Below are 16,335 nucleotides of genomic sequence, written 5' to 3' on the forward strand. Positions count from 1 at the left end.
TGTTCCCCAGCTTGGGAAATACAGCTTTCTCTGTGGCCCATCTCTGTCTTCGTCCCAGACATCCAGGCTGGCCCTCGTCTAGCCCTCTGTTCTATGTTCCCAGCTTTGGGGGCCCCCCTCTCCCCCAGTCTGGTGAAGTGGCAGTCATTTGGGATGAATCAGAAGCCAGAGCCCAAGCTCCGAGTGCATGGCCCTGCGTGCCTCTCCAGCTGCTCACATGGGGCCAGCCAGATGCCCTTCCTCCTTGCTGTGTTTCACATAGTCTCTGTGGCCCACGTCAAAGCCACTTCCACTCTCCTGCTTGGAGAGGTTTGCATTTGTCACAGAGAACATTCTGTTTTACCCTCTTTAAAATGTCACCAAAACATACCCAGAGTGGCTCTTGATTACAGACATTTCCCAAGTCAATGGTTTACTTATGGTGATAAACAGAGAAATGGTCTGTTGAGAGGGCTGCTCAAAATGTCACTCAGCTCCCTTTCAGCTCTGAAACTCCTGATCCTATGTATCACATGACCGTAAATGGGGATTGAGCAGAGAAGGGAGGAGGTTAACACATTTTAAGTATCTGTAACATACCAGGCACTTGCACCAAAATTATTTCATTTAATCTCCACAGACACTAAAAGCCCTATTTTACAGATGAAAAAACTGAGCCCAGAGAGGTTATGGAAGTTTCCCAAGGTCCCGTAGTGAGCACAGAACAGAACTGGAATTTGAAAACTAGGTCTCACTGATGGTCAGCTCTGATCCTTCCGTTTTTTAAACAGAGATTGGAAAAACCGGTCAGGATGCTCCTTCTCAGCTAGAGGCTACAGAGCAAGTAATGTAACATCTCTTGCTGAATGAGGCCAGTCTGCAAAAATTACAGGGTACAACTACCTTGGCAACTCTGAAATGGATCACATTGCTTGTCTTGTGTGAATTTGCAGGGAGTTTCTTTTCTTGTCATCCTTTTTTTTTTTTAAGCCATTAACACCTTTGTTTAAATAATGCAGTTGAAGTGTTTTGCCAACACCAACTTATATGAGTCCTGTGTCATGAGCTCATGAGCAGGGGAAGGATATTTTTAATAGAGGACCACAGGGAATATCCAGGTTGAACTGTTTTGCTTCCATTCATCAAGGAGCAAAAGCAGAAGTAGAGAGCTGGCAGGTTAACTCACTCGGTTAGAGTGTGGTGCTGATAATACCAAGGTCAAGGGTTCAGATCCCTGTACAAGCCAGCCACCAAAAAAAAAGAAAAAAAAAAAAAAGAAGTAGATTTAGTTAGATTCCCAACCTACAATCTGTCAGTGATAACCAGGTCTGAGGGAAATATCTGGTTTATTGCCATGAATCTGCTCACCCTGGGATGTACCTGCTTGGTAGGTTTGTATGAGCAGTATAGCACGTTGGTTAAAAACACAGGTGGTGGATTGGGAGGAATGGGTTCATCTCTTGGCTTTGCTAGTGGGAAGCTGTGCAACTTTGGACATTTAACCTATCTCAGACTCCATTTACTCATCTGTAAAATAGGGTTAATAATAATATCTGCAATCGTTAAATAAAGTAAAGCTTCCAGCACTTAGCAGTGTGCACCTGCTATCACTCCTACTACTAATTTGTTTATGGGATGAGCAGAAGAAACAGAGAAGGGAACTTCTAGTTCCGTATAGCAGAATGACGATTCCTCTAAGTCAGCCCTATCTAGTAGAACTGTGCGATGATGGAAATATTTCATGTCTGCACTGTTCGGGATAACAGGCACTAACCACATGTGGCAACCGAATACTTGAAATGTGGCCATTGCCACTGAGGAACTGAACTTGTAATTTCAGTTAAGTTTAATTTAAAGAGCCATATGTGACTCGTGGCTGCAGTACTGGACAGTGCCACCTGAAGCCGTCATGTCTCTGAAGAAATGAAGACACACATGGCTCCTGGCTGAGAAAGGGGGCGTTTTCCCTGGGGGCTGGGGGCATAGGTGGGGATGTCTGTACTCAAATCCCTTCTGAGCTGCCATGTCTTGTTCATGGAGTCCAGACATCTGGGAATTCTCCACTTCCCTTCCAGACTCCCAGCTCCCACTCCCATCCTCCCTGGCCCTGATGGCTCCACCCTCCCCTCCTCCCGAGGAGCACACTACATCCACTCCTGTCTTTATACTTTGGCTGACCCTGGGTGAGTTTCATCTTCCCTCCGCTGACAGCCAACTCCTACTCAGCCTTCAAGACCCACTTCACGCCCCATCTCTCCCAGGGACTACATGAGGTCACACATTTAAAATGCCTAACTCATAGTTGGCACTAACTAAACGTGAGCTATGTTTATCTTCATTTATGACTAAGGAAACTGGAGCCTGGAGAGATTAGGTAACTTGCCAAAGGTCACACAGGCAGGGAGCAGTAGAGGAAGCTGGAAAATGGGTGTCTACTCACTGTCGTCCTACCTGAGACACTGTCAACAGGGCTTCTTGGGGGACTCCAGGGGAGCTGTGTGGTTGGACCTCACACTATGAAGAATCTTAAATCGAAATATTGGATATTTCTTCCAAATGAGGTTGATGTGTTGAATATATTCATCTGGTAAATGCAATTTTGGCAACTCTGTTTTATCATTTCTTCATGTAAAAATATATACTGAGAGCCCACAGAAGGAAGCAGACAGGGCCACTCTTGACTTCTGAAAAATCTGGATGGTGATGCTCCTTTGCCAGTGCTCGTGAGTCCTGGTCCCACCCAGCTGCCTGGCGTGATCTCAGTTTACCTCAGTGTTTTTCAGTCTTGGCTCTCTTGACATTTTGGGCCCAACAACTCTTTGTGGTGGGGGCTGTCCTGTGCATTGTAAGGTGTTGAACAGCACCCCTGGCCCCTACACACTAGACACCAGTAGCACAGCTACCCATCCCCAAGTGGTGACAACCAAAAATGTCTCCAGGCATTGCAAAATGTCCCCTGGGAGGTGAAATTGTACTCCTCCCTATTGGGATGCCCCGGTTCAGACGAGACTGAGCACCCTGACCTCACGCTTCTGCTCTGTACCTGCCCATCCCTGCTCTGTGCCCACCCAAGGGTCAGAGAGGATTTACTTATTAGTTGTCTCTTATTCCCAGATGGGCTTGAGGAGCTCACCGTCTCTAAGTGACTCCCACCCCGCCTCCTCTCAGGTGTCCTTACGTTGCTGGAAAAGCCACCCCACAGTGGACTTGGCAGTCTGGTGGACCAGTGTCCCCAGAGCTAGCACAGGTCACATTTGGCAGTCTCGAACTTCAGGCTATATCTGAATCAACTGAGGGGCTTGTTAAAATTCAGATTTCTGAGCCCACCCCCTAGGTGAGAACCCTGGAATCTGCATGATCAGGAGCAGCCAAGGTGGTCCACAGACCCTCTGGGAGACCCATTTCCCTGGGAGTGCTCTAGCCTGGACTCTAGCAGCACAGAGCAAGGTTTCCTCCTGGTTAGAAATGTCACCGTCCTTATCACCCTTCCTTCTTCCAGTCTCCTCCCCCAGGTCTTGAGCTCCCCCACTCTGTGCTGCCATAAGGCCAGGTGTGGAGCTCTGCCTCCCACCTAACGAGCATTTTCTACGCTTTCCGTCAAGAACTAAACTAAATCCCCTTTTCTTCCACTTCGCTAGCTGGATGATCCTATCCAAGCCAAGAGTCAATCTCGCATCTCTAAGCCTGCCGAGAACCTTTGCCAGATCCTTCCAACCAAGGCTTCCTGGGAGCCAGGGCCCCCTGGCCTCTTGCACAGAAGGGATGGGGGTCCCAGGCCTGACTCCATGGGAAGCTTGTACATGGGTCAGTCAGCTCAATGCTGACCACTGACCAACCCTGAGGACCCAGGAGGGAAGCAGGTGGGCCAGGCTTGTGTGCCAGGCACAGGAGGCTGCCGAGGAGCAGCTGGTCCTGGCAGGAGGCCCCGCCGCGTTCTCAGCAGACACCATGCTCCCCCGGACTCCCGCTTCCCCTTGCTTTAGCTTTCTGCCTCCACCTGGCTGCAAATGCTGGGAGCCGAGTTAAGGCAGGAAGACTTGGGGGTTGGGGATACTGGGTTTGGGGTCTCTGTGGAGCTTTTCTCTTATATTTCATCATGCTGGAGGAGGAAAATTTCTCGTTAAATAAAAAAACATGCTGTGTCGAGAGCAGAAACTCTACTGCAAATGCTGTAGCTGAGGAGCAAGGTCAGGGCTTTTGGGTTCAGTCACAATCATGACTCTTAGTGACTAATATCTAAAGGCTGGGCAGGATTTTCCAACTCGCATGTCCACAGGGGCCAGGCTAGCAAAGTCAATGGGTGGACTGGGCTGTTTGGATGCGGGAGAACCAGACAGCCCAGGGCAGCCCCTTGCCATCCCCTCCTCCCCCAACCAGGACATGGATTCTGTGTTAACAGTTCTTTCAATATATATATATATGTGTGTGTGTGTGTATTTATGTTTTGAGAGGCTGGAAACCAGTTTTACGTGAAATCTCTTTATTTTTCTATTTCACCACAAATTCACTTTTTTTTTCAGAAAACTCTGCAGGCCAAACAAAACTCATGGTAGAACTGGACGTGACTCTCAAGTCCCAGTTTATGACTTTTGACCTAAAAGGATGTTAGAGCTCCTCCCTTTGGATGATGTTCCAGAGAGATCAAATGGGGTAGTGAACATTCTGGGTGTGGCTTGGGAGGAACTGGACCAGCCAGTTGCTTGGCCTGCAGTGAGCGTGGTCCACCACTGCCCTTCACGAGGAACTGGAATAGTAGTTCTAGAAGGAATGTTAGGGCTCATGTGGTCCACAGATCATTCTTACAGATGTGGAAACTTAGCCCCAGAGAGATCAAGGGGCTTTCCTAAAATAGGTGGTAGGTGAGCGGTAAGGAGGGGGCAGGCTAGAAGCAAGGTCAGTGGCCTCAGCCCAGTGAGACCGCATACTGATGGAGACAGGGACAGCCATTGGTCCACTTGGGGCTGCCACAGTATTGCTCAATGGTGTTGGCTGGAGAGGTATAGCAGGCTGAATAATGGCCCCAAAGATACTAGGCCCTAATCCCTTAAACCTGTGTATGCTCCCCTTAGGGTTTTTGCAGACCTTATGGGGTGTTAAGGATCTTGAAATGGGGAAATCACTTTGGATTATCTGGGTGGGTCCTAAATGTAATCATGTATCCTTATAAGAGAGAGGCAGAGGGAGATGTGACGACAGCAGAAGGGAGGATAGATGGTGGCCCCTCCCACGTGTCTGACCTCACTGCCTCCTACCACTGCATGCAAGCCCCCAGGCATTCTCTCAGTTCTTTGAACTTCCCCGCCTGGTTCCTGCCTCAGGACCTTTGCTCCTGCTGTGCCCTGTGCCAGAAACACTCTTCCCTAGATTTCACATAGTTGGCATCTTCTGGCCTCAGTACAAACGTTGCCTCTTCAGAAGGCCCTTCCCTGACCCCCCCGATCTACTATAATACTCAACCCAAAGCCACTTTTCTTCAGGTCACTGTTTCATTTCATGTACCACAATTTAACATGACTGCATGTGTCCATTTGTTTACTATTCATTTCGTGTCTCTGATATGACTCCACAGGGGCAGAGGTTCACTACTGGATCCCCCGTGCTGAGAACAGTATCAGGGGCAGGATGGATGCTCAGGTAACTTTGCTGCATGAAAGATGGTGAGAAGCCCTCTGGTTACCGCAATTTTTGGCAGGTGGGCAGGTGAGCCCATCCCATAGATCTTCCCCAGAATGAAGGGCTGTGTGCCACCTGACAAGACGGCAGGGGCAGAGATGGAAAGAGGGTACAATGCAAGACTGATACCTGGGAAAGGACGGACTGGGGAAGCACCTCACATTCGAGGGATTGAGGTGAGAGTGAAAAGCTGCACTGAGATGCAGCATGAAGGCAAAGTTATTGGGTTCAGTTCCTCAGCTGGAAAATGCCCCAGCAGAGTGATTGGAAACTATGAGGCATGCCAAGCACAGCCTGGAGGAGCTCCTCTGAGTCAGACAGTCCTGGAATCGATAGTATTGTTAATCATTCTGAGGTTGTTTCTAATGGAGGGAGTTCTAACTAGCCCCAGTCTTGCTAAGGAAAAACGGAGCCAGCTGTCCTCCTTGCTATAGGGAGAGAGTCATGGGGGGGGGGGGTGTCTATCCATCTATCCCTTCCTTCCTTCCAATAGGGCCTACCCTGGGCCAAGCTCTAAACTAATGCTGGGGATTCAGAGATGGATAAAATGTGGGGTTTCAATGGTGCAAATCATAGGTGGGAACCAACCTTAGATGAAGGATGGGCTTTTTGATTGTGTCCTTTTTCCCTCAAATTCTTCCCCTCGAATAAATTCCATCAGTAACGAATCTGGAAGGTTTGACTCAGGATAATGGGTTTGTCTTGAAGATGATGGAGGAAAGAGAGAAAAGAGCAAATGAGGGGGCCCTTTCCTAACTGGGGAGGCCCCGCCTCTTGTCTTGAATGATGCTGGGCAGCCCTCGGGGGACCTGCATTGGGTGCACCAGGCCAGGGCTGCTATCTTTAGGAGATGGCATCTGAGAGCATCAATTTCCCTTTCAGATTCTGAGAAAATATTCCGATATCCTCAGAATTTGATGGCTAGAAGCCAAGTGCACGGTGGTGAATAGTGCAATCTACAAAGTCAGTAGAGGTCAAGAGAATGGGTTTGGGGTCAAATCCTGGCTTTGCCGCTTGCTAGCTGTGTGACCTAGGATAAATGACCACACCTCTCTGAGCCTTGGTTTCCTCATCAGGAAAATGGGGTGCTGTGAGGAGCAAACAAATTAGCTAACATGAAGACCTTAGCATGGGTCTCACCCAAAGTGTTCAGCAGAGGTTTTCTAGCATAACAACTATAAAACTTAGGCTTGCCACAGAAGGAGCCCCTTTCTCCGGCCCCTCCACCTCTGCAATTAAGCTGATTCTCTAGGGTTGAAATTGACTTCTGTTCCTCCAGCCACATTTTCTTTCCAGGTTTTCATTTAATTCTAGACACTTGTCCTGACACTTCTAGGGAGAGGCAGGACAGCATCCTGTAGTCAGTTCTGTGTGACCCTGGGTGAGTTGCTTCACCTCTCTGAGCCTCAGTACCCTCAAGTATAAAAGTGGGCTAAAACCACACGTCCTACTTACGGAGCAGAATTCACACAATCTCTGAAGAGGTGACTATTGGGGGAGGGGTTATCAGGGCTCAGGGTGAGGCCTACTTGCTGGTCCAGATGGATGCTGGACCGGGGACCTTGGCCTCTTTAGAACCCTCCTTCAGGGCAGCAAGCTGAGCAACCTGGATATTCTCCGACATGCAGCATTTTAAAGTGACCGCTCCAAGTGCAGAAGGTGCCAGAAGCCCTTGGATTCACCGCTTCCTTTCTCACACTTCCTGCCACCTCCTGCCGGGGCCACCTTCCTCCTGGGATGAAGGGATGAGGCTGCCTCTAGAGTAAACGTCACTTCTTCCCCCAAATAAGTGCCACGTCCCCCACCAAATAACAGGAATGCCCCATGAGGAAATGAAGAGACGGGGCAGGAGATTTCATCTGCTTCCAAGAGGAAGGAGGGAAGAAAATGAAGGCAACAGAGCGGGAAAGACAAAAGCACTGCAGCGAACCAGTGACAGCCTCCAGAAGCCACCAACCCTGGATGTGGGGCTCTGGGCCTGGTGGCCTCACTGTTACCCAAGCTGGTTGAGCGGCTTGGGCAGCGACTGTTCATCCAGCACCCAGGATGCCAGTGCCAACCCTCACCCCAAATGGAACCTGGACAGAAAGGTCTTTGGGAGGATGAGAATTTTCTAGGCAGCTGTGTGCTTCAAGGGACTTGAACCATCCTAGTCCTGCCAGTCCCGACAGTGACCCCAAAGAACATTCTGTCTTTGGGCTTCTAATTCCTGACTTGGGACACTGATTGTTAATGAGTTCCTCATTTCAGCCCCCAGGATGCAGTTTGGCAATTTGTGGGGGCAACTTTTGGTTGTTACAACGATGGGGGGGGTGCTCCTGGCACGTTAGCAGGAGGGAGGTGGCATCAAGCGCAGTCGACGTCCTGCAACAAGGAGACAAACCTACACAAGGAGAAAGGGTCCTGACTGCAACCCGACCTGTGGACCTTCATGTGTTTAAAATCAAGCTTAAATTCCTGGGCCGAGATCCCAGTTCTCTCAGGTATAAATACGGCTTTAAAACATCTCAAATTTTCCATGCATGTACCTAATGGGGAAATCAAGGAAAGATTGATTTACCCATTGTTTTATCAGGAGTCATCACCATTTCGGAAAATTGCATCACCAAGGCGACGCTGCTGGTGGCATTTGAGTTGCCAAAACAACACACCTGTGTCAGCCTGCTTTCGATGCTGTTGTGTTTGCAGCAATTCTATGTTTAGGCTCAAACATCTGACCATTCCAGCAGAGTCATGTCTGAGCCCTGATACATTCAATTACAGCTTCTTTTATTGTAAGCTACTTTATGCTGTCTCCTTTATCTTATGGTCAGGGCATTATGTTGGTTAAAAAAATATAAAGTGTGGGGTAGGTGATATTATCTGTGAATTCGCTTCTAGTTAGTAAGGGACGCATTTAAAAATATTTGTTTAAAGCGGGGGGGGGGAGCTATTATTAACTATGACTCATTTTTAGAACTATTCACCTAAGTGGTTTCTCAGAGCCCTGTACTTGCCCTGGGCCACTTTCCCCCAAACCTTAGCACCTCCGAAGCAGTTTGTTTTTCTGCTGCTTTGGTCAAACCACCTCATCATGTGCCAGGTTGAGATGGGGCCACTACAGGGAGGACCATGATGGGTGAGGGAAGGTTGACAGCTTAGATGTAGGCTCCTAGTTGGAAAAAGGTCTTCCAGGGCAGGACCTCACATCGGACTGGCTTGTCCCTCCCTCGTCTTTGGGGAAACAAAGGCAGGAGGTTGCTTCTCTGAGATGGTGTTTGGACAGACCCCTAGAGCCTGGCTACTTAGAGGGCCCCAGTTCAAGTTTTTCCCATCACAACCAAATCTCGTGTTCTGTGCCAAGCTTTGTGTCCCAGTCCGTCAACTGAGGAAGAGGATCCAGTGAGCGCCTTGGAGGGGTAGGACCCAGCTCCCAGTTGTGGATCCTCTGGGAGACTTCTCCATGTCACCCATGGAGATTCAGACTCCCGGGGTGCTAGGGGTGTGACTGAAATAAAGCCCATGGGAATTCTGAAACTCACCACCCATGCCCACCCCGTGCCCAGCTGAGACTCACAATCAAGTGCAGGTCACATTAGATATATTAGGTTCAGCTGTGCACAGGGAGGGGCCAGCGCTCTCCTGTCCCTGTTCTGCATTATTGCTGCTTTTCTCAGGAGAGGTGGTGTTGAGGAATGGGGAAGGTCGCATAGGACTGGGAGGCAGAGGTCATGCCTAAGGGCAGCCTTTGGACAGGGACACTTTCCAGTGTCTCCTGGCAAACAAGGCCAATGCCTTCGATTCTGGGTTCTGCAGCTGCTTTAGAATTTAAGTCCACTGACTGAGACTCGGGAGGCCTGCTGGATGCCCAGAGGATACATTAAGGCCTAAACATTCCACTTCCACTGGGTGTGCTGCCACAGGGATACCCCCAACCTACCCCAGGAGGTGGCAGTTCCCCTGAGGACTGGGTTCTAGCCTAGGAGGCCTCCTGAGCTCGTCATGGATGAACCAGGCCTCAAATCTCCACCAACCAGAACCTTGAAGACCGATCTGGAAATGGATGTCCAGGGCAACAGAAGCCCCCAAACATCGCCCCACCAAGGGGGTCACCCCATGCTCTGTATATTGGGGTCAAAAGTCTCTGTCTTCCTTTTCTGAGAGATGAGAATCAAAGGTGTGGGGGAGACTCCAGGCTGTCCTCAAGGAACTCACAGAGGAAAAAAGGAGTGGCTTGGAGGGCAGGGCCTTAAAGGACAGAGAGTGGCTCTTGTCCCCCTTTTCCCAGGGGCTCCAATGCAACCTCCATATTCCTACCTGGGAGGCTCTGGGCTCTTGCTGGAATTGGCTCAGTTTTTGCCAAGGTGCAGGAAGTTAGGAAAACCCCAGGATACAATGTTAGGCTGAGACAGGCTGCCACAGACTGAGGGGCCACCAAAGGGCAGCTTTGGGACTGGATCCCACCCAGTTCCTCAGACACGCCAGGCACATTCCTACCTCAGGACCTTTGCGCTCGCTATTCTCCCTGCCTGGTCTGCTCTTCCTGCCAGAAAGCTGCCAGTCTCTCTCCCTCCCTTCCTCTAGGTCTTTAAATGCTGCCTTCCTAGTGAGACCTGCCCCAGGCTCCCCATTTAAAATTCCCCCCTCCCCAACTCTTCCAATTTCCATCCCCACTTTATCTCTTAGCACTTCTCACTATGTGTTTATATATTTGTTTATTGTCTGTCTTCCCCACTACACTGTAAGCTCCCCAAGGCTGGGGAATTTGTCTGTTTCATTAACTCATAAGGTCAGAGGATTTGTCTGTTTCATTCACTGCTCTACCCTAGAGCCTAGAACAGTGCCTGGCACACAGTAGGTCCTCAACACACATTTGTTAAATGAATGAATGCAGGGGCCTGGGGAGCTACTTTACTCCAGGCCCCCAAAGGGCTTCCTGGAGATCTCTAAATACTCTTAAGACACTTAGGGGTTGGTGGGGAGGGATCTAGGAAATCTTGGCCTGGATTTCTGGGTGGCCCCAGACCTGAGCCCGACTCTGGGTATGCCTAGACCCACATTGGCAGCACTGGGAGCTCTCTGGCCAGTGCCAAGCCTATGATGAGAGTGGAGGGGCAGAGAGAAACTTCTCTCCCTCTCTGTCCAATCTCCTGGCCCACTATCCTCTGACCACCTGCCCTAGCTGCTGAGGTCCCCCCAGAAGAGGAGCCAGCATCACCCACTGTGTTGCCAGCTTTCCTCCCCCAGAGAAACAGAAAATGCCAGTGAGGCCAACAAAGGGGCAGGTACCCAATTCTTTAAGTTCTAGCCTCAGCTCCCACATTATCTGAGCAAGACTGCTATTTTTGGGAGTTGGGGCCAATCGTGTACTTTGATTCCTTTCTCCTCCTCTAGAATCTTCCTTGTCCTCTACTGGCTGTCGCCAGGAGAAGGCTGGCCTAGGCTGGGTGTGGCCTGGGGCTCAGCTCTTCCCCTTTCCTCCCAGGGCCTTGGCATGAGTCCCACACCCAAGTGTGCCATGTACACACACCTCTCACTTGCAGGGTGACCTCAGGAAAGGTCCCCACTCTAAGTCCCCATCTCTTGCATGTGAAAGGCAGATTGCAAAAATACCCACCTTGTAGGGTTCCTGGGGGATTACATGGGATAAAGATGGGAGGACGCAATATCTGTTACTGTGGTTATTAATTAGCTCTGAGTTTCAGGGCCAGGGAAATATCCTAGAAGGTATGCCCATTCACCTCTTGCAATTGTCATTTTAAGGGACAATCAAGGGTGGTCAAGTGGATGTGCAGGTGCAGATGTCTGAGACAGCCCAGGGTGGCTTCTGGACTGTGAGGCTAAGGCTCAGCGCACATGCGTGCACACACACACACACACACACACACACACACACACACACACACACACCTGTGGAGCTTACCTGTCCACCTGGACTCCTGCATCTCTCATCTCTGCCTTGGCAGGTTCCCCTGCCTTGGTGCCTTGGCCTCCGTTGCTGAGCAGGTCCAGTACAGGCTCTATCTCTCGGAGCAGTTCATTGTCCTCCCCACTGCGTTGGAGGCTGGCACTTTTCCTGGCAGGGTCCTGGTGTGGGGGCCTGGGGCCCAGGCCATTGGTGTGGGAGAGCAAGCCAGCTTCCTGCCCATTGTCTTGGGCATGCTGAGGCCCATTCCCGGGACCTGTGGCCTTGTCCACTGACAGTGGCTGCTCTCTGCTGGCCGATGGCTGGTGGGATAGATCGACGGCTTTGGTGGGGGGACCCAGGGGCTGTGTCACCCGAATGGTCTTGGGGGTCCCGTCCCCAGTGAAGGTGGTTTCCAGGTGTGTGGTAAAGCCCTCGGGTCCCCTCAGAATGAGGACCACATGGGTCTCAGAGGCAATGCCCCTGAGCACCTCCAGGGCACTGTCATAGCTCAGGTCCACCAGGGGCCGGCCGTTGACTGCAAGGATGATGTCTCCGGCCTGGATGAGGCCGCTCTGCTCTGCGGCACCCCCTCGAATCAGGTCGGAGATGATCACAGGGGGCTTACTGACCCGCTCCTTCACCAGGAATCCCAGACCCCCCACTTTGCGCTTGAAGAGGCGGACAGAGATGACATTGGGTTGGATTTGCTGAACACCAAATAGGTGATCCTCCATGGCGTCTGCCTTCCCAGGGTCCTGTCTGTAGACCTCAGAGCGTATCAAGCCCAGATGACTGTACCAGGCAGAGCAGGCTTCAGGCTGTGCCAAGAGGGGGATCTGGGGGGACAGGTGCTGCAGAGGCTTCAGTCTTCTCTGTCTTTGACGTCAACTCAGCGTCACCCACTCATTGCCATTCTGCTGTTGGTGGCATGATTTCATGGGTTTGCCTCCCTCCTTGTTCTCCAAGGAAGTGATGGTTGACCAGGCAGACGTCGGCAGAAGTGGTGGGACGCGTCCCTAAGCAACAGGTCAGGCAGACCGGGGAGGAGAAGAGTCTGGTGGATGTGTCTAGAAGTGACGCATGAGGGATGTGGACTATTCTCTGGGCATCTTGGTCACTAGCCTGTTACATGCAGATCTGATCTAGGGTTTCCAGAGCTGAAAAGAAACAAGGGAGGGGATGAAAACAAGAAAAACAAAGAGAATGAAGTGGAGTGGCCAACATCACCCTCAAAACTAAAATGGAAATGCAGCCAACTGACAAGTCTAGACACAAGACGTCCCAGAATCGTGAACCCAACCTTGAAACTAAATCCTTCTTCCTGGAGGGGGCCACCTTTTCCAGTTATCTGCAAATTGCCCAGTTTCATCTCCATGACAGAAACCCTCAGAGACCAAAGGGTCTGCTTGGGGGAACCTTGAACAGTCAGCCGTAAAAATAAAATGAAGAGGGCTGAGCCGTGGCGCACTTGGGAGAGTGCGGCGCTGGGAGCGCGGTAACGCTCCCGCTGCGGGTTCGGATCCTAAATGGGAATGGCCGGTGCACTCACTGGCTGAGTGCCGGTCACGAAAAAGACAAAATAAATAAATAAATAAATAAATAAAAATAATAATAAAATAAAATAAAATAAAATGAAGAATCGTAAGACCTCGCTGATCTCTTTCCCACCGTAAGAAGTCACCACTTCAACTTGTCATGCGTCCTGATGACCTCTGTGTCTTGCAAACATTCCCCATTCACAGTTCAGGAGTCAGCTGAAACAGATCTCTGGGCTTTCCATCCCAGCCACCCCCAAAATCCTACAACAAGACCCACCGGAATGGGGATGACGCCACCTTCTATGAACCTGCTGATGGGGGTGTCAATTGGCCTTCATGACCACTTTTGTAATTATTAGTTTATTCTAAGTTCAAGAAGATAGACTTGGCCACATTAAAAACAGTATAAATACCAAAGAGATGGGTCCACGGAAAACTCTGGAAGACACCTCTTGCACTTCACAGACCACCTGAAACCCTGATGGAGATGTGTCAGGAAGAGTGGACTTTGTACACTGAAGGTTAGCATAGGTACACAGTAGGTGCTCAATGAATATCTGTTGACTGAAGAAGAAAAACGCCCAAAGACTAAACACAGTAGACACTCACTGAGCACTTACACTCTTAACATACATAGTTTTCCTTTTGATACTCACGATAACCCCTCAGTAGATGAGGAGACTGAAGCTTGGGAAGGTTCAGCAGCTTGTGCAAGGTCACATGGAGAGTAATGAATGGCAGAGGGAGGATTTGGACTTGAGTTAGTCCTATTCTTGATCCAGAGCTTTCAAACATATACTCCAAGTATTTTAAGTTTATATTCTAGTTATTTTCTCAACTCCCGTCTTTGCCTCCTGAAATGCTGGCAACTTCCAAGTCACCGACTCCCCCACTCAGGGATATGGGGTGTGGCTGGGGTGCCAAAGGCCAATGGTGGCGGTGGGGACAGCTGGGGATGCTGTGGCCAGGTGAGGTGCCTACACCTGTGGCAGGTGTCCAGGGGCTGTGTAGGTGTGTAGCTATGTAAATGTGTCTGACATGTCTAGGTGATCTGTGGGTTGTGGATGAGGTGGGGATCTGTGGGGACATCCGAGAGCCCCTCCATCTCTTCTCCTAACCCCCTCTCAAATCCCAGTTCCATCTCCATCCCAGCACCATTTCCTGCCAACATCCTCATCAAGCTTTCACACAAGGAGGGAGCCCCCATCTGCCATGACTAACAAACTGACACTCACTCCCTCGTTTCCCTTTTAGCGACTTCCCGGGGTCACCCCAGGGCTGAAGCAGCTGACAAGCTCCTTCTGCCTCTGGAAGCAACAAGTTGGTGCAGAGACCACCCTCCTTGAAGGAAGTGCACCCTCCTGGATCCCCTCAAGAGCAGGGTGGTTAGCGAGTTCAGCCTCTTTTTTGCAGTCTGCATTACGTAACTCCACCAGCCCCTCTGTGTGGGTGAGAGAATAACGAATACCCGGGCCCAGCCGGGCTGCATTCTCCATCTGGCGTCCCTGTGTGTGTGTGTTTCTCTCTGTGTATTCATGCATCGCCCTCACGCTGTGTCACTTCTCGGCTGTGTGTGGCCCGTGTGTCGACTGGCTGAGAGTCTTTCAGCATCTTGCTGCTGGGGCTCTGGTTTGCAAGGAGAACCATCCAGGGCCCCTGTGCCCTTCCTCACGGGGGAGGACCGGTCCACCCTCTCCTCGCTTCCTTAACCTCCCTGAGCCCCCTTTCTTCTGGGTATCAGACTCAGGACGCTCAGTGTGTAGTTGGATGCAGAGACAGCTGGGACTTCCAGAGCTCTCTCGAGTGTCCAAGTTTGGCACTGGGCTCAATTCTTTAATGAAAGAAGGAACTCAAAGGTGAAGTCTTGAGGAGGCCAGGCCCCCAAGCTCACTTCTTCTAGATCTTAGCAATGGACAGAGACTGGAACTGGCCTTTGGTGTACTTTGCTTGAGAGAAGAGAAAACAGAAATAAAGCAACTCATAACACCCCTCCAGTCACTCCCAGCTGGTCCTCTCTTTCTCTCAGCTGCATTCTAGAATCAAGGAGGACTCTTGGCTGGTGCTTAGGAAATTGGGGTGCTGTTTCCCTCTCAGATCATGGCTCTAGAAAGATCTTGATCTTTGGAAGGAATTGGAAAGAGGCTGGGCTGGGGAGAGGCAGGGATATTCACTGTCTGCTGAGACAGAGACAGAGACAGAGAGGGAGGGAGAAAACAAGCTGTGTCTGACCTTAGGATGCGGAGCGTTCTCCATTCACAGTCTTAACTGCAATTCCACAACTCTCTTTCTCTCCTTTTCCTCCCAAAAGAACATCTCATCTACTGTCATATTACTCTTCCTCCTCCTGATCAGGGTCAGGTTCCTCTGTCCCCATTTTACAGGTCAATTAATTAAGCTGACACCCACTTGTCCTGGTTTGTGAATGTTCTGTTTCCATGAGCCTCCTCAGGGCTGGCTGGCCACCCTGCAGCCACAGGGAAGCTTTTTAAAGGTCCTACCTGGCTCTATCTGTGTGTTTCTGGGTGACTTGTTTATTTTCTCCCAACCTCAGTTTCCTTATCTGTAAAATGGGTTCATTAGTAATAACCACTTCTTTGGATAACTGGGAGGATTAAGTGAAATAGCGATTGCGGGAACTTAGCAATCGATGTCACAGAGTGAATGCTCAGAAGTGGTTTCCTATTATTATTATGTAATATATAATATTTGGGCTTCCTGGCTTTTAATTCAGTGCACTTTCTACTCCATCAGAGTCCCACCGAAGGTACTTCATGCACCATCCAGAAGGGGACCCTTCACTTGAAATCACATGGAGCAATTTCATGCCATTCATGGTAGGAGGCACCGTCTAAGGGAGAGGGACACTGGGTAGCAGAGCCTGCCAACGCAGCCTCCACTCTTTGGAGCCGGGATTCTAAACAAATCACACATGCATGCATGCCCAAGTACATACCATGGAAACAATACTTGGACCCAATCCTCACTGGAGTAGTTCAGTGGTTTTGGGTGTATTTATTTCATTTACCTTGCTGTGAGGAAATTAGTGGCGGACTATCAGGGACGCCGGCCAATGTGAAGGAGGGAGCCAAAATAGGCCAGCGTCTGCTACTAGCTTTTCTCTGTGTGACCTTGGGCAAGCCACTCCCCACCCTGAGCCTCATTTCTGCAACCGGAGGAAGGGTGACAGCAGCGGTTTTGAGGGATTGAGAATTTACTGTGTGCTAAGCATGGTGCGGAACCCTCTGCATGGGCGTCTTA

The 16,335-nt window shown here is 50.3% G+C and overlaps 1 protein-coding gene across 1 annotated transcript in view; it reads right to left on the minus strand.

Annotated features, from left to right (window-relative positions):
* NOS1 (nitric oxide synthase 1) overlaps nucleotides 1–16,335 on the minus strand; it is a 169,807-nt gene that overhangs the window by 67,748 nt on the left and 85,724 nt on the right. The window contains exon 2 of the mRNA XM_063085368.1: nucleotides 11,555–12,696. Within this exon, the coding sequence (XP_062941438.1) occupies nucleotides 11,555–12,273 (719 nt within the window). The 5' untranslated portion in view covers nucleotides 12,274–12,696. The remainder of the gene's footprint in view (nucleotides 1–11,554; nucleotides 12,697–16,335) is intronic.

Source organism: Cynocephalus volans, chromosome 2 (genome assembly GCF_027409185.1).
Source record: "Cynocephalus volans isolate mCynVol1 chromosome 2, mCynVol1.pri, whole genome shotgun sequence".
NCBI lineage: Eukaryota > Metazoa > Chordata > Mammalia > Dermoptera > Cynocephalidae > Cynocephalus > Cynocephalus volans.